The sequence below is a fragment of the Camelina sativa genome, chromosome 5 (assembly GCF_000633955.1).
Source record: "Camelina sativa cultivar DH55 chromosome 5, Cs, whole genome shotgun sequence".
Taxonomy (NCBI): domain Eukaryota; kingdom Viridiplantae; phylum Streptophyta; class Magnoliopsida; order Brassicales; family Brassicaceae; genus Camelina; species Camelina sativa.
In genome coordinates this window covers 11688458-11711215 of record NC_025689.1, presented here as the reverse complement: position 1 = coordinate 11711215, position 22758 = coordinate 11688458, and the positions used below count along the sequence as shown (strand labels likewise).

Genomic DNA, 22758 nt, shown 5'->3' with positions numbered 1-22758 from the left:
TCTCAGGAAGTTGCAGATGAAGAAAAAGTGGGCTTGTTGGTTAAGAAGTACTTTCGCAAGATGGAAAGGGGTCAGCGGAAGGGAACACCATCGCTCATGAAATCCGATACTGATAAGGAGATCAGGAAGAGTGACAAGCAAGAACAACAGTGTGCTGAATGTGAGGGTTTTGGACATTACAAGTCTGAGTGTCCAAACAACAAACGTAAGAGTTCTCTGCAGTGCTATGGGTGCAAGGGTTATGGTCACACCAAGTTTGATTGTCCTTCACGTGAGAACAAGCAGAAGTCTTACATTACTTGGAGTGAAAGTGACTCAGATGAAGAAGTCAACAAAGGAGAGGTTCTGAACAGCTTCCTTGCACTGCTGGGTGTCATTGAGGAAGACGAAGAAGATGATGTGGTGTTGGAAACCAAAGACTTAGATGAGAAGGTGCAATCTGATTCAGATGGAGAGGAGGCTGATTTGTCGGTAGAAGATCAGATAGAGCTTCTCATCAAGACAGTGGTACAGAAGACTCAAGACAACACCCAGTTAACTTCTGAAAGAGATATCTTGCAACTACACATTGCAATGATCACTAAAGAACTAAGTGAAGAGAAGGCCAAGACTCTGCGTCTTGAGAAGCAGTTAGAAGAACAGATGAAGAATATCAGAATGCTGAATAAGGGAACTAAAGATCTGGATACTCTGCTTAGCGCTGGAAGATCTAGCAATCTGAAGCGGGGTCTGGGTTATCAAGGAACAAACACCAACACGACCACTCAGTTTGTCAAAGGGATGGGGTCTAAGCCCAAGCTGAACGAGAAGAAATTCTCTACAACGACTAGATTATATGATCAGTGTTCTGTGAATCAGAATCCAAGAATCCCAAGGATGAGGGTGCATCCTGAGTTGGACACTAGACCGCCATATGCCTCAAGTGGGTTTCAGCAGACAGCTCAAAGACCTGTTAGGCTTAGTAGAAGAAGAGGATGTTGGTACTGTGGACATCTAACTCACTACAAATCCTAGTGTTATCAATTCAAGAATCGTGTGTCTAGCCTGGTGCAACGTGGTGAGTTTTATCCAGCTGTGAGAAGGAACACACAGGGATATGTCAGGAAAGATGATCTTTACTGTCAGGTGGCATTCACAGCGGAAAAAACAAAGGTTGATCAGGCCAAGTGGTACTTTGACAGTGGATGCTCCAGGCATATGACTGGTGCCCTTGACAATCTATCCTATCTAGAAGATGTTGCTGGAGGAAGAGTTACTTTTGGTGATGGAGGAAAGGGAACTATCCGAGGAAAAGGTACAACTAGTGGTGATTCTCAACCACATCTTAGGGATGTTTTCTTGGTCGAAGGGTTGAAGGCAAACCTGATAAGCATTAGCCAGTTGTGTGATGAAGGCCTGGATGTCACATTCACCAAGAAGGGGTGCAAGGCTGTTGATCAACAAGGATCAGTGCGACTCAGAGGCAGGAGATCTGGTAATAACTGTTACATGTGGAAGTCATCAATGCAGTGTTTTAACACGACTACTGAGTTGGACACAGAGCTGTGGCATCAGAAACTTGGTCATCTTAATATTCGCACAATGATGAAATTGGCAAATCAAGAGGTTGTGCGTGGAATTCCTAAGCTGAAAGGTGATCCACATTTCACATGTGGTCCTTGCAACAAGGGCAAGCAAGTCAAGGCGTCTCATGGGCCAGTGGCAGACATTCGAACTAGTCATGCACTTCAGCTGGTTCATATGGATCTGATGGGTCCAATACAAGTCCAAAGCATTTCTGGGCGAAGGTTCATCTTTGTCATGGTTGACGATTTCACTCGTTACACCTGAGTACAATTTCTGCGTGAAAAATCGGATGCCCTTGAATGCTTTCGCATACTTGCCTTGCAGATTAAGAGTGAAAAATGTTCCGTCCAAGCTATTCGGAGTGATCATGGAGGAGAGTTTCAGAATGACAAGTTTGATCAATTATGCGGGCATCAGGGCATTGTTCATCAGTACTCTGCTCCAAGAACTCCAGAGCAGAATGGTGTTGTCGAACGAAAGAACTGAACATTGCAAGAAATGGCACGAGCTATGCTGCATGGGAATCAAGTTCCTCATCGTTTCTGGGATGAAGCTGTTAACACCGCTTGTTACATCATCAACCGTGTGTATGTCCGACCAGGGACTAGCAAGACTCCCTATGAGTTATGGAAAGGAAAGTCTCCAACAGTAAGCTACTTTCATGTGTTTGGCTGTCTATGCTACATTCTGAATGACAAGGATCAGTTGGATAAGTTTGACTCAAAGAGTGATGAAGGGATCTTCCTTGGTTATTCAGGACACAACACTGCTTTCCGTGTTTACAACAAACGCACAAGATCAGTTCAGGAAACGGTAAATGTTGTCTTTGATGATACTTCTTTTCAACGAGTTGATATGGTACCTGTTATCTCTGACAAGGATCTAGTAACTGATGATGAGAAGCAAGAGCAAGGGTCTAACAGCCATAGTGACCATGCCAGCCCTGGGTTGTCAACAGACGCTCATACTGTATCTTCTCAAGTTCATCAGAATCACTCCTCAGGCAATGTTATCGGTGCGATTCAGGGGGGTAGAGTTACTAGAGGCAAACAGATTGACTTTGCTAAACTGGCTGGAAAGAAACAGAAGGTTGTAGTTCCAGACACTATCTCTCAGGACTCTGAGATCGTTCAATTTGCCTGCTTTGTTTCTACTATGGAGCCAAAGAATCACAAAGAGGCTCTTCGAGATGAGTTATGGGTCGCTGCGATGCAAGATGAGCTGGAACAATTTGAGCACAGCAATGTGTGGGAACTCACTAAACGACCTGCTAATGTCAATGTAGTGGGAACGAAGTGGATCTTCAAGAATAAGAGTGATGCTAGTGGATGCATCGTGAGAAACAAAGCTAGACTTGTGGCTCAAGGTTACTCTCAAGTCGAAGGAGTTGATTTTGATGAGACTTTTGCACCAGTAGCAAGGTTAGAATCTATTAGATTCATGTTCGGTATGTCATGTGCTCTCAAGTTCACATTACATCAGATGGATGTCAAAAGTGCATTTTTGAATGGCATTTTACAAGAAGAGGTGTTTGTAGAACAACCGAAAGGCTTTGAGAATCCACAACATCCTGAGCATGTGTACCGGCTGAAGAAAGCGCTATATGGTCTCAAGCAGGCTCCGAGAGCATGGTATGAGAGGTTGATTACGTTTCTTCTGGATCAAGGCTATGTTCGTGGAAGTGTAGACAAGACTTTGTTTGTTCTTAACAGTGACAATGCGCTGATGTTTGTTCAGATCTATGTGGATGACATCATATTTGGTTCTACTTGTCAACCTCTGGTACAAAGGTTTGTGAAAAGCATGTCAAAGGAATTTGAGATGAGTATGGTGGGAGAGCTGAAATACTTTCTGGGTTTGCTAGTGGAACAATCAGCTGATGGGATCTTTGTGTCTCAAAGCACCTATGCCAAAGAGTTGGTACAGCGATTTGGTTTGGGGAAGAGTAAAGAAGCTAAAGTTCCTATGGGAGTCAATGACAAGCTTTCAAAAGATGAGAGAGGAGAGGATGTGGATGAGCGACTATACAGAGGTATGATTGGAAGCTTGCTCTATCTGACAGCAAGTCGGCCGGACATATGTCTGTCAGTGGGGATATGCGCACGGTACCAGGCCAAGCCTAAGATGTCCCACTTACTAGCAGTCAAGAAGATCATCAAATACGTCAAAGGGACAGTGAATTTTGGTATTGTCTTCACCAAGGATACCAATACCAGTCTGAGCGGATACTGCGATGCTGATTGGGCAGGGTCTGTGGATGATCGTCGAAGTACAAGTGGAGGATGCTTCTTTATGGGCAACAACTTGATATCGTGGCACAGAAAGAAGCAGAACAGTGTCTCACTATCTACCACTGAGGCTGAATACATTGCCTTGGGCAGCTGTTGTACACAGCTCCTGTGGATGCGTCAAATGTCCTCTGACTATGGTATGGATTCTGATACTCTGTTAATTCATTGTGATAATTTGAGTGCAATAAACATCTCTAAGAATCCTGTCCAGCATTCTAGAACTAAACACATAGATATTAGACACCACTTTGTTCGTGAACTAGTTGAGGCGAAACTGATTGAGATAGACCATGTGAGCACCGATTTTCAGCTGGCTGATTTGTTTGCTAAGCCTTTGGATTTCAACAGATTCATAAATTTGAGGAAGTCTATTGGTGTCTGTGAACTCTAACTTTTTCTCTGAGTTGTGTTGGTCTAAGACAGGAACTAAAGCTAGGACAGATCATGGAAATCCTGGAATATATAGAAGATCAACATTCTGAAAGGTGTGGGAAATAGCTGCCTGTCATGCCGGTCTGTCCATCCTATTAAACGTTGTCATGATTTAAGGAGGTCAAAGAGCTGTGAAGAGACATGCACATGCATTCTGAGGTTCAATAACCTGGGGAATGATGAGCTTAGTTTCAGTGACTAACACAATCAAATGATGTCACTGAAGCTCAAGATGCTGAAGCAGTCATCATAAGGCTGTTTGGAGAAAAAAAAAAAAAAGGTGTGCTCTTCAAAGAGATGAACTCCAGCTGCCTTAACATGTTGGGATGGACTGAAGGCTAAAGGCATGCCAGTGTGAAAGACTACCCACATGCAACAGTCCTCTGATCTTTAAAAATTCAAGAGGTTGTGATAGTTCCTAGTGAAGGTTCTGAACAAGTGGCTGATACGACAAAGATCTGGTTAGTGTTCTGATTCTTACCCTGTTTGATAAAATAAAAAATATTAATGCTCATGTGTGCTTAATTCTCGATCTGGGTCCCTTAGAATTTATCATTAGTGGCTGTGTGTATCTGTGTCTTTTTGATTCATGAATCTGCTAAATTGAGTCGTAAAAGAGGAAGAATGAGATTTACTAATGCGTTGTCATTAATTGTGATTGAATGAATTAACGATTGAATGTAGTCAAATGAGGAAATAGATGCGGTGTACACTGATGTTTAATTGAGTAGTTTCAGGAAGTCTTTAATGTTTTGGGCCGAGTGTGTGCAGCCCATTGTGACTCACGGGTGTGTATAAAGAGGAGCAGCTAGGGTTTTGGCGTTTTTCTCATCACCTCTGCAATTTCAATCCTTTGTCAATTAAACTTCTATTCATCTCTTTCCTCTCTTGTCGATCAATCCTCTAATCATCATGAAGTCAATCTTTAGTGGTTTCCACTATGATTCCAGTTCCGATGAGGAGCTCCACACTCCACCGTCTTCGTTGCCTCCGCTAACTCCACACGTTCCGATTGATCCCGCGACAGCAATGCTGGTTTACCAGCCTCGCAATGAGTCCGCCACTGCAACTCCGACTCGGGTGGATCCAATACCCTCACCTTCTCACGGGAATCACGAGACATGCGACTCTTCGTCTTCTCCGCCAAGAGAGGTGTCATCTCGATTTCTGGTGGTAGATCTTACCGGTGATGTGCCTGTACCTACTCTGCCGTCTCAGGGAGTCTCTTCGCGTCTACGCAAAAGACAACCGCCTGCTGATCTCGATGGTCGTGACTCCAAGCGACCATCTTTCCCAGAGATAAGGGCACTTCCACCGCGTCTCTAGGAGCCTTGTCAAAGGACTTCGATGCTAAACGGTTCATCTCCTCAGAAGCTGCACGACGGTATGGGTTCTTTGCCTCTCGAACACTCGCTCCAGAGGTCTGTTATTCACTAGACGTTGCTGATAAGGCTAGGGAATTCTTAGATAAAGCTGGGCTGCTTAAGACTGTTACACAAATTGGGTCCTACGATTCGGATATGGTCTATGAATTTTGGGCGAATCTCCCAACTGTCAAAGTTGAGGGAGAGTCTGTCGATATGCTTATTCGTGACTGGGTCTACGACTTCTCTCCAAGCCATATCAATGCTCTGTTTGGTCTGCAGTCTGTTGATGTGCGTGAACAACGGTTGCAGACGGCTGCAATTCTGGAGGAGGATCTTGCTCTCTTTCTCTCTGACGGCAAGGTCAAGTTCTGCAAGCAGTTGGTGTCCACGGCAATCAAGAATCCTGTCATCAAGGACTTACATCAGATCTGTTGTAGCAATTGGTCTCCAACAGTGAACACGGGGTATATCTCGGCAAACAGGGCTCTGGTGATCTACATGATCATGCATGGGATTCCTTTCGACTTTGGAAGGATGATCTATGAACAGATCATGCAGTTGGGGCTGCAAGCTCAGTCAGGCTTTCGGTTGCCTTTTCCCAGCATCATCTACCAGCTGTTGACGGCTCAACGATCTGTTCCAATTCTTCAGTCTCACGACGCAAAGAAGACAAGGGGAAGAACACAACTTCAGTTCCTATTGAGACCGTGTCAAGAAGTTGTTCGTCTGCAGAGCGCAAAGCCATCCGGTTGGCAATCAAGATCCTGCAAGATGCCATGGAAGTTGGTAAGTAGTTTCTCGCCTTGGTGTTCGCTTCAAATTCTGGTTTATTCTATTGGTATTTTTGACTAAACTGTGCCAAACAAGCAGGGGGAGATGAGTCTGATTCAGAGGCCTGAGGGGGAGATTAGGCTATGGGGGAGCAGTTTTTTTTGTTGCGCTGTTGTTTTTGTTGCTCTTATTTGTTTTCTCCCTGTTAAAACTTAAGACTTGTTTCGTTTTAGTCTTGTTTTGGTTTTGAACAATTTATTTTAACAAGTCCCTATTAGTTAACCGTCTTGTTTTGAGTGCTGGAATATTTTGCTAGTACGGTTGTGTTTTTGTCTTGGTTGTATTGTCTGTGCATTTTTAGGTTGGATGCAGTGGGTACTTGTGTGGCAAGATTCAGTCAAAAAGGGGGAGATTGAAAGTGCATCAGAGCTCTGAAGGTGAAAGGAGTCTGCAAAATGTCTCAGAGTGCTGATATGCTGATGTGGCGTGATGTGCTGGCGTGGAGAAAGATTGTGGGACGCGATGACAAGATGCGTGAGAAGGAAGGGAGAAGAGATCGAGATATACGTGAAGTTATTGAGAGTATATTTGATCGAGAGAGATAAGGAAGGATATTTCTTAGGAACAAGGAATATTTCCTTTTAGTTAGGATTCACAAAGATCTAGGTTAGAGATCGTTTTGTGGGGTTATAAAGTGACGAGTGCTTGCCGCAAAAAGAGCTAGCACTCGTGGGGATAAAGTTGTGAGAGTGTAAACCTTCAAGCATTCGAAAAAAGGCTTAGAAGGTGAGTCTGTATTTTATTCTTTTAGATCTACACAAGGTGTTGTGTTAGATAAACAAGAGAGTAGGCTTAGGTTCATATCTTGTAACAAACAGAGGTTTTTATAAGATTGAATAAAAACGTTTGCTTGGTGCGTTTCCAAGCGGTTTGATTGATCTGTGTTCTCTATACCTTTACACCGAGGCGGGAAAATAGGATGTCTGTATATTACGTTAATAGCAGTAATACCTATATGTTAAACTTGGATTTGTGAAACTATGATAAGATGAGCTATCAAGATTTTGACATTTTTGTTGATGCTGCCATCAACGAAAGTAACAGTTTTGTTTCCAAATTCAACCTAAATGGATATATATCACTATATCAGTTTGCTAATGTTTCTCTTTTTATTTTTTTTTTCACACAAACTTTTGGCATCAAAGTAAGCATATAGACCTTTCAGATGGATCACCCCACTGGAAGTAAAGTGACTACAAGGATCTGAAGTTGTTCGAAACTTGAAAGATATAGTTTTGATCAAGATAACAAATCATGGTTCGCTAACAAAAGGTTTTTTCTTTCCTTCCAATATCTCTATTGATACCTTAATAATTGAGTTGGTAACGTTTTAGAAATTCAATGAATTTTATAAAAATAAATGAAAGCTTAATATACATGTGAAGCCTATGCTAATAAATCTCATGGCTTTTCCACACCCTGTAGGTCTGTTGCGTACATGGAAAAATAAAGGAACGTGTAGATTTGTGTCTCTCGCAATATATATATATATATATATATATATATATATATATATACACATATATAGCAAAAGAACCAAAGAAGTGAAAAATGAGACGACAAATAGATGACTTATATCAAGATTTTTTTTTTTTTTTTTTTTTTTTGACAATGACTTATATTAAGAATTTAGAAGAGTTGAATGAGCATTCATCCATTGTTTTACCATTTGAGATGAAAAAGTTAGAAAAAGGATTTAATTCATTTAACTAAACAGATAGAAAAATAAACAAACTGTAAAACAAATTTTTATTCAATTCATTCATTTTCTATTTTGCAGGGAAATGAACATTCATTTTATTGTTAACTCAATATTTTTCAGTTATTCATCCGCATGCAACCATCCACATGTGTAAAAACGACTAGTGCATAGACTAGTAACATGGTCAGAGGAATACTCAAATGATCGTTAAATAAAATAAAGACTCGAATGTTAATAACATATTAAATAAAGAGAAGACTCGAATGAAAGTTGACAATGGAAACAAAGAATAAAGAATCCATGTATGCAAAGGTTCCGTTCCGTGTATACCGACGCCACTCGATCTTATATTTTATAACAAAATTCACGATTATATTAGGCTATCTTGTTGTATGATTATGAAATGATTACGATTGAAATTGTAGTTTGGAATGTTAGAATTTTTAATATAATCCTCGAATTTTATATGAAACATCAAAAAATAAAAATTGTAGAAAAAAGAGCAATTGACATAGCATGTGTTTTTCTCCTAAACATAAAACAAAAGTCTTTGATTAAAATCAAAGTTGCAGTACTCTCCAAGGAATATACAGTAAGTGAGAAACTATTACGCAAGTTGCTTTAAAGATGATTGACGAAACTAACAAATTACAAAGAGTTCACATGCACAAGTTGATGTCACTTGCAACAACTTGTGTATAGGTTAATTTTGCTACTATTAGTTGTATAGTGAAGCGATATTTTAAAGAAAATACGACATTTTTTTTTTTGTTAAAGGATCAAGAAGAAGACTTATTCAAACAAATGCTGTACTTGATGTAAAATGTTTTTTTCCTGAATAATTTTAACATTTTATTTTTAAAAAAAAGAAGAAGAAGATTTATTAGATTGAAGAAGTATGAAAGATGAAACAAGAAAGTATCATCTTCTTTAAAATACGACATGATTCTTGTACAAAACGAGTCGATATTAATTTTCTTTGTTTTGTTACATTTTTGTTTAACTTCAAAAACAAACTTGTGTAATATATTATCGTTTCCTTTGACTGTGAATGGTTGGCTTGCAGAGGAAAGCCGGAGGATGGTATATTTTATTTGATCCAACATTTTTATTCTTATTTGACTGAGAATAACCAATAAAAACTAATATTTTAGAGCAAAAGAGCGACTCAATATCAATTATACTTTTGTACTACTACGACACTAGCCAAACAAATTTGGGATGGTATGAGAGGGCTGCGTATAAGGGCTTCCGACACATATTTCTATCAAAACAAATATTTATGGGGGATGTTTGAAACTGATGACAATCAGATGATCAATTTTGGAAGAAAAATGACAGTCATCAAATGATCAATTTCTTACAAATTATTTATGTAAAAGTATTATATATTTTTTGAACTGTATATATTTCTTTTTAGATTTTTTTCTTTTTTGGACAAACAATGATTCTATTCATTCAAACAGAAACATTACAAGTAGGGAGACAAAGTATCCCAGAGTTTAAAAGATTACAAACATAGACTTTTTCCAAAGCCATAAACATAAACAAGAATAAAGGGCTAATCAAGCAATAATCCATGAGAGTTATGAAACAAGTGCTAAAATGCAGTTGGAGACATGTGGGATCATGGTTGCAGGATTGGACATCATCGAGAGTCTCGAGAGATGACAAGTAGGTCACGGTCAAAGGACACAGTGCCATTGGTAGAAGGATCAGAGCCAAGGATCTCACTGGAGTGAGGAGCATTAGCAGAAGCAATGCCATGGCAGAGATTCGGGGGGCAATAACCCGGGAGGTGAAGGAGGTGCTGATGATTGTTTTCTGAGTAAGGTGGTACCTGAAGTAGATAGCTAGAATCGTCAAGGGGTGGTTGTTGGTATAGAAAACTCTATGGCCAGAACCGCAGCCTCGACAATTTGAATTCAGACCTAGCACGCCCTGAAACTTCAAAGACGTGAGAGCAGTAACTTGCAGGATTGAAGCTAATACCATGATTCGCATGAGATAAGTGTAGAGCGGTAACATAACAGGTGGATCCTCTCTGCCATGACTATGGTGATCAAGAATTCCACATAAAGTTTATAGTCGGTAAGACACTGACGAATACAAAGCAGACCTGAGCTTCGGAGGAGAGGTTGGTTGCAGGGAATTGGGAGCATGAGAGATCATCAATGAAGCTAAAACCAGGCACAAAGCAGTAATGTAAAGTTGTAACAGCCCAAGTGGATCCTCTCTGCCATGAAAATGGTGATCAAGGATTCCACACAAGGTTTGTATTCGGCAAAACACGGGAACATAAACAAACAACCTGAGCTTCATTAGGGGGTATGGTTGCTGGGAATTGAACAAAACATGATAATTCCAGATTTGGGGACCAAACGACAATGTCATAAGTTGAGCAATGGCCATAGTTCCAACATACCCTTTAGACATCCTAGACACACTAGCTAAATGGTTTCTCTGATGCAGTCTTCGAACATCGAGAATAGCCAAACAAACTAAGAGTAGTCTATCGGACAGTAGAGGGCTAGATAGAGAGAACCTGGGCTTTTGGATGTTGGGCAAGACCAAATGGGGTGGCAACAAACCGAGTTCGGGTCCATGGCTCATCCGCAGAGATCCAGTGGATGTTGTGGATGGCCAGGGGAGTTGAATCGTGCAGCGGCTAACCGGAGAGGAGAAAAAGATCTGTTTCTCTGGTGGGTGTGGCCAAGGGTCTGCGAAGCTCTCACGGTGACATGTCTTTGTAACAGGAGTCCAAAAACGGAGGCAAATTGCAGCTCTACAAGATTCCCCGTTAAACATCAACTCCAACGCCGCCTGGGGAGGTTCGGATAATGTTGCGGAAGAAACTTCTTCAGAGGCGGAGCACAATCCAGATCAAGAAATCGGGGAGTGTAGGGACTTTGAGCAAAACGACGGTAGGACTGGGCGAGGGTAGATGAGGATGGGGTTTGCCGGACTCCACATCCTTCAGTATGAGCATAAAGGCAAGTCTTCTTCGTCTGGATCTGGGGTAGCGGTCGAGGACTGGAAAAGATTTAAAAGGGGAAAATAAACGGGGAAAAAGCCTTAAAAGAGAGAAAGAGGGAAAACAGGAAGCAACAGAGTGACGTAGAGGGTGAGAGGACCCGACGCCAGTGAGCCGGAGCCCTGCTAGCGTCGGAGAACAGAGGTGATGGCGGCGCCTCAAAAATAGCGTCTGGGAGAGAGATATTAGGGCGAACTGTAAGAAACAAAAATCTATAACTCTTTTTAGATAAGTACATACAGAACTTACTGAAGTAATTGCCCAAGGCCACACTGAAAAAGAAAATATATACAGTTCAGAAAATATATTTCTCACTTACTGAAGTAATGGCAATTGCCTAAGGCCACACTGGAAAAAAAAAATAGAAGGCCACGTTTTGTTCAAAATTAGTTTTTTTTTGACAATATGTATTTGAGCTTTTAGTTTTGAGAAATGAATGATATAAATACTATTTTTTTGTCACAAAGGGGTTCGATCTTATCATATATATATATGTAGAGGGAAAGTTAGTTAAAATTTGAAAAATTTAATTAGGTGAGTTTCGTTAATGAAAATAAAAAGAAATTTTGAGCTTAAAATTTTTTCTATTATATATAGGTTTTTTTTTATTATTACTAGCTAATTGCTTTTCTAAATGAAGCTAGGCTTCTATGAATCTGGGCACGTCACTAAGTACACATCATATCCCCTTGTCGTCTTAATTAAAGTCTAGTTAGTTGTATAGATATTTGACATAAGGGTTCATGAAATACAAGATATATATACGAATATTCAAAATTATTAAACTGATCATGGTATGGGGACCAGGTTTTATAATAAATTCAAAAATCTAAAACTTGTTATGCATCAGCGTTATGAAAATAATTTCGGAGATCATAAAGATAATAAATACATTACTGAACATTCATAAAGACAAAAAAATTTGTATGGCTTTTACCATATTGTCTTCTTTAATAATGGAGTGTGGATCCATCTATCGCAGCGATGTTCCAGGGAGAGAATTACCAAAGCAAGAAACTTAAAAGATTACGTTAAGTTTTATTTCAAGTAAAAGGATATATTTGTGTTTTAAATCTTGAAGACTCATTATCATATTATGCCGTTTCGAGTCAGTATTATGATAATTTTATTAGGAAATATAACAAGAGTTATACTGATTTAAATCATCCTAGGCCTTAACACGACACGGTATGCCGACCATGGAGATTACTAAATTTGACCCATTGAAGGCACAAAATGAGTTGCAAGACTACAAGCAAGCATACCTAGCTCCGGTGAGGCCAACATTCTCTCCTGAATAAGAAGACATGAAGCATGAGAAAAACGAGATAGGCTCGAACTTTTGTGGACACGGAAAAAAAAAAAATTTGTTAAAAAGTAAGACCTTTGTTACACAAAAATTGACTTTTGTGGAACTTTGACAAGAATAGGAGGCGGCTATATCTCATGCATGAAAAACGTTTGGAGAAACTCAAAAGATGGAGACACCATAAATTGGATCAGCAACAAGATTTATGTATTTTCTGAACATATCTCCAGTCGAAACAAATGAATACTTATCAATGTGATAGTAACACACCAGGCAACATGATAAACTAACGAGGAACCAACTTGGTTACGATACCAACTAATAGAGAAGAGTGACCAATATCGCGTTAATAATTAACATTAATCAGTCTTACGAATTATTTCAACTAAGCTCTCGTAAATATGTTGAATTTTTTAAAAATGCAAAAGTTATGGGAAACTAAAATTCCTGGTTTTTTTTTGTAAATAGGTATTTTATTGAATTGCAAAGTTTACAAGAAACAGAATACAGTAGAACAACAATAATATGAACCAAATGAAGAGTTTCCTCTTTTTGGTTTTTATTAACGACAAAAAAGCAAAGGTGGAAACAAAAATAAAACAAACTAATGACTAAAACACCTAAGCAAAACCAAAGTAGGAATCTACTTAGGGATAATCATACAAACATAAAACAAAACCCAACACATAAAGTAAATGGACTTTTACGCTGCATTACCAACACATAAGTCTCGGCTCAACTCTCAAGCAAGTGGCTTATAGGAGAAACCATTGACTGTGAGACCTCCATCTACACAAATGGTCTGTCCAGTAATATACGACGCTGCAGGTAGACACAGAAAAGCCACAAGTGATGCAACCTCTTTAGGCTCTCCAGCGCGACCAAGTGGAGTTCTACTAACTAAACTCTTCTCGTAACCGGCGTCTTCAAAAAACTGGGTTTTCACAAGATTGTAAGTCATAAGAATGAAATGTGTATGATGTTAATAGGAAACTAAAAAAAAAAAAAAAACTGGAGAGTGTCATTACTGATTCAGCCATAGCAGTGTGGATAAAATTAGGAGCAACAGAATTAGTTCTTATGCCATCTCTTGCCCATTCACATGCCAAAGTTTTTGCTAGTTGATTCAAAGCTCCTGCACATACCCACAACAGAAACGATAAACTAGGTACGAGACATCTACTAGGAATCCCAAACAAAATTATACCTTTATAGGTATAAGTGTAAGACTTTTATCTATCAAAGAAAAAGCTTAATTAGTACATTTGACATGCTAAGATCATATATGTTTGAACTATAAGTATTTGCGTTTGCTAAGTTATGAATCTCATGCATAATTTAAGATGAGACTGTAAACCATATATATTACACATATCACACTAGTTAAAACTAATTATTAATATAACAACATTAAATTCATTTTCTACAAAGCAGCATATTAAAACTATACATATAAATAACAGGAAATTCCCTTAATCAATTATAAAATCTGTATTAAGTTTCATGTATATAACAATACTATTGCATCTAGTATAATTGAAAATCTCTCTATTGATTAATAGCCACTGTATGTACCTTTCGTTAAACTATATATGGATCCACATTCCATTGATACAACCCCTCCAACAGAGGAAATAAAGATGATGCTTCCAAATTTAGAAGCTTTAAGGAGAGGATGTGAAAGTTGGCTAAGATGAAAAGCAGATTCCAAGTTTGTCGTCATATGGAAGGAGAAATCATCTGCCACATATTCGATTGTTGGCTTTGTAAGAACTACGCCAACGTTGTTCACCTATGTTAAACAAAACTGAGTTACAAACATCCTACTAACTATGCCACTACTTAGTAGGTATTTTCCTATATTAGAATATGATTAGCATGAATGTTGTCCAAAAAATAAATTAACTTACAAGAATGTTCAGCTTGCCATCAAACATCTTTGAGACGGTTTGCATCAGAGTTTCCCTTTTGGAATGAGAGGATACATCACAGATTGAACCGCTCACTTGAAACCCTTTCTTTTCCCATTCACTTAAACTTTGATTGAGGAGTTTTCCAGATATATCGCATACATAGATTTTAGCTCCAAGTGCAGCTAGCTCCTCTACTATTGCATGCCTACATCAGTCCACAAAAAATGCTATACATAAGAAAAGTCAAAAACAATGGGTGAAAAATATGATATCGCTAGAGAGTAGAAAGACGAACCCAATTCCACTGCCTCCACCAGTTACAAGAGCATTCATTCCTTGAAGACTCCATCTTTGATCCATTTTTGGTTGCCTGTGAGTATCAATGGCTGGAGCATTATTTATATAGAGACAAAATTAGATAATAATACTACAGCTAATGACCTTTCGGAGAGTGAAGACATGACGCAGCAACTAAAGAAAAATGTCAGTGACAAAATAAAAAGAAATTAAATTGGAAGTAGTTAAATGACAATTTGCTAAAGAAAATAATCAAGCAAATTGATTCTTATAAATAATTATTTCAATATTCTGTTTTTTCTTTTTATTTACATGTTTCAGAATAGATAAATGTCTTTTCCGTGTTGTATTATTATTATGTAAATGACAATTTTCTTGACAAAATAAAAAGAAATTAAATTGGAAGTAGTTAAATGACAATTTTTCTTGACAAAACAAATTGGAAGTAGTTTTTTTTTTTCACAAATAAATTGGATGTAGTTAAATGACAATTTGCTAAAGAAAAAAATCAAGCAAATTGATTCTTATAAATAAATATTTCAATATTCTGTTTTTTCTTTTTTATTTACATGTTTCAGAATAGATAAATTACTTTTCCGTGTTGTGTTATTATATGTAAATGTCAATTTTTTTTTTTGTTTTTTTTTTGTTAAATTTCAGTTTTCCAATGAGTGATTTAATTTTATTTCTATTTCTACTTTCTCCATTTAGCTAGTTAATCAGATGTCTTTATAACAAAATATTATATACAAAAAAGTTACATGTCATATACTCCCTCCGTTTTATATTACTTATCGTTCTAGGTAATTTCATACGTATTAAGAAAAACAATTAAATTCTCTGTTTTATCCTTCATTAATACATTATTTCATTTGATACAAATAATTAATAAGCTAAAAGTTAGGGATAAAACTAAAAATTTGATTCATAAAATTACATCGTAAATATAAAACAACAAGTAATATAAAACAAATAATTCTAAAACGACAATTAAAAATTAACAGAGGAAGTATTAATAGTTAAATGAAATATATATTCGTCCCAAAGTACTGTAACCTCCACTTTTTAAAAGAAGAAAAACAAATATCACTCAATTTTTTTCTAGTAAGTGATCATATTCGCACATTTTTCTTATAAATATGACAAAGGGAGGTGTTCTCTCCCATTTGTTCTATTATTAACTGAATAAAAATTTGCGCAAATTTCCAATGAAATTACTTCAAATCCATTAGAATATCTTTTCATATTAATAAATTGGGAGACTAAAAAAATACTTTAAATTAATTGTTAAAATTATCATAAACAAAAACCTCATATATTACGTTTTTAAATTTCTGCAAGTATTCTAAGATTTATTCTAATAAACGAATATATTTTAAGAAAATTTATTTATGTCACACTTATAAAAGTTCACAATATTTAATTTATTTATTAAACATAATTTTGTAAATATATCATTTTCCACTTATTTAATCTTTGATTTTTCTAAACAAAAATCATAGATATTCTCCCATCTCCGAATTAAGATTATATCATTGGAACAAAGATTTTGACACATGTTGGCTTACTAGATATAGAAATACGTTCAACATCAATGTACTATACATATTTTAAAAAGTCTAAAAGGCATAAATACATGATAGTTTATTAAGTTATTGTTTCTTGTACGATACTATCGTTTACATAATAAATCATACATGTATTACCAAAAAAAAAAAATCATACATGTATAACTCCCAAAAGTTTATAGGAATAATAATAAATAGTATTATCTGACACTATTTTCCAAACAATTAATACATAGGTTAGGTGTGTACATAGATTAGAGACGCCAAAATGGTACATAGGGTAAGTGCGTAAACGGAAAATAAAGCAAAATGTAATCAATAGCGAAAGAATCGAATAAGTGAAAAAGATGAGACAACTGCTGTCATAGCAGTTCTATGTGAAGATGAGAGGATATTTTATGAGGACTTAAAAATAGATAAGTAACATGCATGCATCATGCATGGTCGAGAAAAGTATAAAGGAAGACTCAAATGATCGTAAAAAGGAAAAAAAAAAAGATTTAAATGGAAGTCGACAAATAGAAACGAAGACTGAAAAATCGGTGTCTTTAATGCCAAAGGTTCCGTGCATGAAGATGCCACGCAATCTTTCCAATACAGTACTAGAGTTTGGGATTGAAATATAAAGTTGACTAATTAATAAGTGACCTTATACAATGCGACATTTAGAGTTTGGGACCTTTGGGTGATTGAAATTCATTTGTTAAAATAACATACACTCTAACACAAATAATAAATTTAAAAAACTCATAAATCACAAAGCCTACAATCATAGCTTCAAATTGATAGTTCAGTCTCGAAAGACAAAAGAGCGAATGGAAAATGAAAAGGAAAAAAAAGGAAAATGAAAAGGAATATACATTTTTCTATTAATAATTAAGTAATTTATCTGGTCTCTTTTTAAGCGTCATTCAAACCGGCAACTTTCTAGGTGTTATCTGAGTCTTTTACCAATTGACCTATTAACACTTCAAAAGATGACTTACATCTTTGATCCCACGTGCTTACTGATGAGTAAACAACGATCAAGTACTCGCTCATCTTAATATAATCTTGAGTTAAAATCTTGGAGGCTTCTCTCTGGTTGTCATAGTGCACTCGAGGAGGCATTGAGGTTAGAACGTGTTCTCCAGCTTAGGCATCCACTTGTGAATTGGAATGAAAGGGCATATCTACCATCTTTTCATTTCCTCTTATTGTGCTAATTACTAACAAATCTTTTCCGAGGAATTCTTATTCAGTTTGTCTTCATATTTAATTTTCCAAAAGATTCAACAACTGGACAAGGAGAATGATCTCGTCAAGAATAATGAGAATGCAAAAGTTTGAGAGACATATTAGCTGAAAAAGAAAAGAAAAGGCTTTAGAGGTCTAGATCTGATAGCTGAGCCATCGTTGGAAAACATCATCATATCGCCGATCTTGCAATCATAGAATCATCAACAACTGATCACAAATTTGCCTATCAATCCATCCAACAACTTGAGGTTGCGAGTTTGGCGGCTCATCACCATGTCGACGTCAATTTCATTCTCTCCATAAAGGATAGATGACTGATTGAAAAACATACCGTAAGAGAAAAACATGTCGATAATCAATTTTTCACTAAGGCCGAAAAAGGTGATGAGAAGTTTACCTTTGAAAAAAACAAGTGGAAATCCATTAAGATGAGAGGGAAAGCTTTAGGTGTTTCAAAAGTCGAAAAAGAAACAGATGTGAAAAGCCTAAAGAACTGGAATTTCGACAAGTTGAGGTTCCAATCATTCAAATGAAGAGCTGAGATGATGAAAAGGAATTCTACAGATTTGAAGGGATTAATGATTTAGTTTTCTAGTCAAGACAATTTCATTAGCGCATTGGAAGCCTAATAGTAATTTTTTTTTTTAATGAATGTAAAAAAAAATAGCCTTCAAATGAAAATAATAGCCCATTTCAATACAAGTCACTCGAGGAGGTAGATTACTAGAAACACTTTACTGAAATATTAGGCCTTCCTAACATGTGCATGGGTCGATCACTTCAAAATATATACGTTAAATCATAAAATTAGTTAAAACGGACGTATCAAAGGATATGTCGACATCATTAAAACACTTGTTTTGTCTTTAATGATCGAAACTAACGCTTGAGCTAGTATAAAAATGAAGTAAGGTCATCAAGGAGGATAAACTTCTTTGTAATTGTACGCAAAAAAAACCTACAATTAAGATACATTTGTACTACATGTATATATAAGACCAAGAGCACAAATTTCTTTACCTTTATTTTTGTTTTCTATACAGTTAAAGAGGAAATTTAGAAGCACAAGTTCTTATAACAAAGGAGGAAAAAAAACACGTCATATAACATAGGTTTGGTGTATTTGTGGGAGTTTTTGTAAGAAGCGATTTTTACGCCGGTTGTCTCGTTAAAATTATGGGGTTCCGGTGAAATTGTTTTCCGTGGATCATATATGAGAATTGGGAATTCGAGTGCGGTCGTTTCAGCGACCACCAGCCGAAGGAAGCCAACTGCCTAGACTATCCATTTTTCAACCCGGTTCCGACCCAGTTCGTCTTGTTTTTCTTATAAATACACTAAACCTAGTCTAGAGAGATCTTATCTTTTGTTTTAGCAATTTTTAGGGTTCTTAAGCTTGTGTATTTTAAGTTTGTTGGATCCTTTATATATTTTCAAGTTACTAATTGTGATTTCTCTATTATTTTCTCTAATATACAGTCTCTAACTATGATTACACAAAGATCAACCCTCTACTTTTGTGTGATCATAACCATGAGTAAGTAGATCTTTTTAGAACTTTGGGTTTGGTAGATCAGGGAGATAGATGATTGATCTTTGATATTTAAGGTTTTATTTACATGAATTTTTTCTTGTTTAGTGATTATAATTCTAGATAGCCTTGATCAAGCTTGAATATAAACATTTGGATTTCCATGCTCAGAAAGTGTTAGATGAAATTTATGAACCAAACTATTCAAGAGCTTTGCATTCTTAGCCAATGGAAATTGATGATTAGGGTGTTTAGTGGTATTTAGATGTGATTATAATGCATGTTTATCTTGTGATTGCCTATGAAAATTGTTGATTATTACTTGATTTGCATAGAGTCTTTATCATTGAAGTGAATTGATTTACATAAGTTTTCTTAGCCTAAGGATTGTTATTGATTGTTTGCTTAGACATTCTATGATTGATTAGCTATCTCCCAAGTCAATAACCTTGCCCAAAGTCGTTTGTTAGTCTTGATTTAAAACTGTTTTCAGTTAGTGTTTGCTTTCTTTAAAGTTGTTGATTAGCTAAGTTGTTACTAAACCAACCTTTTGTTTGAGTTTTGTGTATTCTTAGTGAGTTGAATCGTTGCAAATTTGTGGTTCAATATTAATTGACTAGCTAAAATACTACATCAGCAACCACATTCCAAAATTTACACCACTTGTATAGGTTTTGAAACTTGTCAGCTCATACCTTTTCTACAAGATAGCTTTGGCTCAATTTCACATTCCTATTCATCAACCAGGGTTAAGGACCTGTCTCCCTAGAAATCAAGAAAACAGAGGTATGAGCCTATAGAACATATCTTGTTCAAGTAAGGTCGTTGCATTCCTACTCTTGCTAAATTAAACATGAAAACATATGTTGACCCTAAATGTACCTAACCTTCCTAACTTTCCTTTCTTTTATTAGACATTAGCTTTTATTGTCTTATTTTACTCAAAATATAGATACTTTACATTTGTCATTTGTGCAGAGTAAAATGAAAAAGATAATATTTGTATGAAGATTTCTTGTTGTGAAGAAAGAGAAAGAAAAAAACTTCTAAGAAAATTTGTAGAAAGCTTGTGAGAACTTAGAAGAGAAAGATTTGATATTTGGATTTTTGGATGAATTATGAAGTAATACATTTAACCTTTTATTAGTAGACCAGAGGGGATTTTCCAGCCCCTCATATTTCGACAAACATACGTTGTAAATTTTCTAACACTTAGAGCAAGAGGGAAGACAAAGGCTTGCTTGTACATGTTTACATTCACCATACCCATATTGGGTATTAAAGTTTAGGAACATAGTCCTTATTTATTTAATATAGTTTCGAATGGATCAATTTTATCATAGCTCTTGTACGCTGCCACGCTGCGCCACCAGCACACACAAGTCTCGGCTTAAGCATGTGGCTTATAGGAGAAACCATTGACAGTGAGACCTCCGTCCACACAGATGATTTGACCAGTAATGTATGAAGCTGCAGGTAGACACAGAAATGCCACAAGTGATGCAACCTCTTTTGGCTCTCCAGCGCGACCAAGTGGAGTTCTACTAAACAAACTGTTCTTGTAACCGGCGTCTTCCAAAGCCTGATTTTTGACAAGATTGTGAGACATAAATAATGAAAACTTTATAATGTTAACTGGAATTAAAGGCCCAAAAACAAAAAGCTGGAGAGTGTCATTAGTTACAGGTTGAGACATTGCAGTATAGATAAAATTAGGAGCAACAGAGTTCGTTCGTATGCCATCTCTTGCCCATTCACACGCCAAAGCTTTTGCGAGTTGATTCAAAGCTCCTTCACATACCAAAACGAAAAAAATAAACTACGGACAAGTGGACAACCGATCCATTAATCGTTGGGAATAGCTTTTGGAATAAGACTATATGATCCATCAAGATAATTAAATACCTTTAAATTTGTAAGGTTTGTGTATCAATACAAACAAATACCTCTCTGTAATTTTGTTGTTTAGACAAAAAGTATTTCCAAATATCTCGATCGATGCATCAATTATTTTTTATAAATCTCATATATGATTTAAGATGAGATCCTAAAACAAAAGATATTTCTCAATCTAATCATTCTAAGTTCTAACTATTAATTTTGACATACAACACTAGCTTAATTAAACAACTTAATAACATAACTCAACATTAAATTCAGTTTTTTATCAAACAGCATTTAAAAATTATACACACCAAAGACTCCTGCGTTTCTTCTGTTGGACTGCTGGGGGATCGGCGCTATGATGAAGCATTTCAAATGTGGCTACAGGCTCGACTATAGATGTAGAAAGCGCTGACTAAGTGTATGGTTTCAGCAATTTTGATTTTCTAAAAATGTTGCACAAGTTGTAAAACAATATATTTTTTCTTTGAATAGAATTTAACATTAGATTCAAAAAAAAAAAAATTATATACAGATAAAAAATATAATTGAGAATCTCTCTAAAGATTAATTTATAGTCAGTCTAATTGAAAATCTCTCTACTGATTAATAGCCCGTGTATGTACCTTTCGTTAAACTATAGATGGATCCGCACTCCATTGATACAACTCCTCCAACAGAAGAAATAAAGATGATACTTCCATATTCAGAAGCTTTAAGGAGAGGATGTGAAAGTTGGCTAAGATGATAAGCAGATTCCAGGTTTGTTGAAATATGGAACGAGAAATCGTCTGCCACATATTCTATTGTTGGCTTTGGACAAGTTACACCAACGTTGTTCACCTAAGTTGAACAAAAATGTGTTCCAAAAATCCTACTATATAAGTCATTACTTAGTATGTAGGTATGTTTCCTATATGAATATGGTTAGCTTCTTTAAGGTAAGATTAACTTACAAGAATGTTCAGCTTGCCATCAAACAACTTTGAGACGGTTTGCATAAGTATTTCCCTCTCGGAGTGAGAGGATACATCACAGATTGAACCATTCACTTGAAAACCTTTATTTTCCCATTCGCTTAAACTTTGATTGAGCAGTGTTTCAGATATATCGCATACATGGATTCTGGCTCCAAAACTAGCTAGCTCCTCTACTATAGCATGCCTAAATCATTCCACGAAAAGAGAATAGGAATATTAAACGACATCTTAAATAAATCCAGAACAATGTTTCAAAACTCAAAAATATGATATAGTCATATAGCCAAAGAGTAGAAAGACGAACCCGATTCCGCTGGCTCCACCAGTTACAAGAGCTGTCATACCTTCAAGACTCCATCTTTTATCCATTATTTTGTTTGCAGTATCAATGACTAGAGATACCACATAATATATATAGAGGCAAATTAGATAAAATAACACTTGCTAATAACACTTGCTTAAAATAAAATAATACTTGCTAATGAGCTTCCGGAGATTGGAGATACAAGCAGAAATTAAAGAAAGTTGTGAAATTACTTGAAAGCCATTAGAACAAGTTTTCATGTTAATTAAAACTTAGGAGACTTTTAAAAATGAGAAATATCTTAAAATAGTACTAAAATAATTTTTATAAATGTTAATATATGTTAATTATATGAACTACATAATAAATTAATAAATAAACATAGGTTAATAAATTAACAATCATCTAAGTTATGTGCTAAATCATATACCTTAACCCCTAAAAGTTTATAAATATAAGTTGTATCATCAGTACGTCCAATACCATTTTCAATTTTTTTTTAATACATAG

At 36.3% G+C, this 22758-nt stretch overlaps 3 protein-coding genes across 3 annotated transcripts in view; 1 reads left to right on the top strand and 2 right to left on the bottom strand.

Annotated features, from left to right (window-relative positions):
• Positions 1-2052, top strand: part of LOC104789161 — a 3299-nt gene extending 1247 nt beyond the window's left edge. Inside the window, exons 3-5 of the mRNA XM_010514898.1 lie at positions 7-980; positions 1044-1803; positions 1891-2052. Of these exons, the coding sequence (XP_010513200.1) occupies positions 7-980; positions 1044-1803; positions 1891-2052 (1896 nt within the window). The remainder of the gene's footprint in view (positions 1-6; positions 981-1043; positions 1804-1890) is intronic.
• Positions 13007-14918, bottom strand: LOC104786578 (tropinone reductase homolog At2g30670-like). Its single transcript, XM_010512008.2, has 6 exons — positions 14887-14918; positions 14741-14815; positions 14443-14650; positions 14108-14324; positions 13561-13667; positions 13007-13466 (listed from the first exon to the last, which is right to left on the bottom strand). The coding sequence occupies exons 1-6, from the start codon at positions 14904-14906 to the stop codon at positions 13275-13277; spliced, it is 819 nt and encodes a 272-aa protein (XP_010510310.1). The 5' UTR covers positions 14907-14918; the 3' UTR covers positions 13007-13274.
• LOC104786577 (tropinone reductase homolog At2g30670-like) lies at positions 20195-22468 on the bottom strand. Its single transcript, XM_010512007.1, has 5 exons — positions 22249-22468; positions 21921-22128; positions 21591-21807; positions 20765-20871; positions 20195-20662 (listed from the first exon to the last, which is right to left on the bottom strand). The coding sequence occupies exons 1-5, from the start codon at positions 22311-22313 to the stop codon at positions 20471-20473; spliced, it is 789 nt and encodes a 262-aa protein (XP_010510309.1). The 5' UTR covers positions 22314-22468; the 3' UTR covers positions 20195-20470.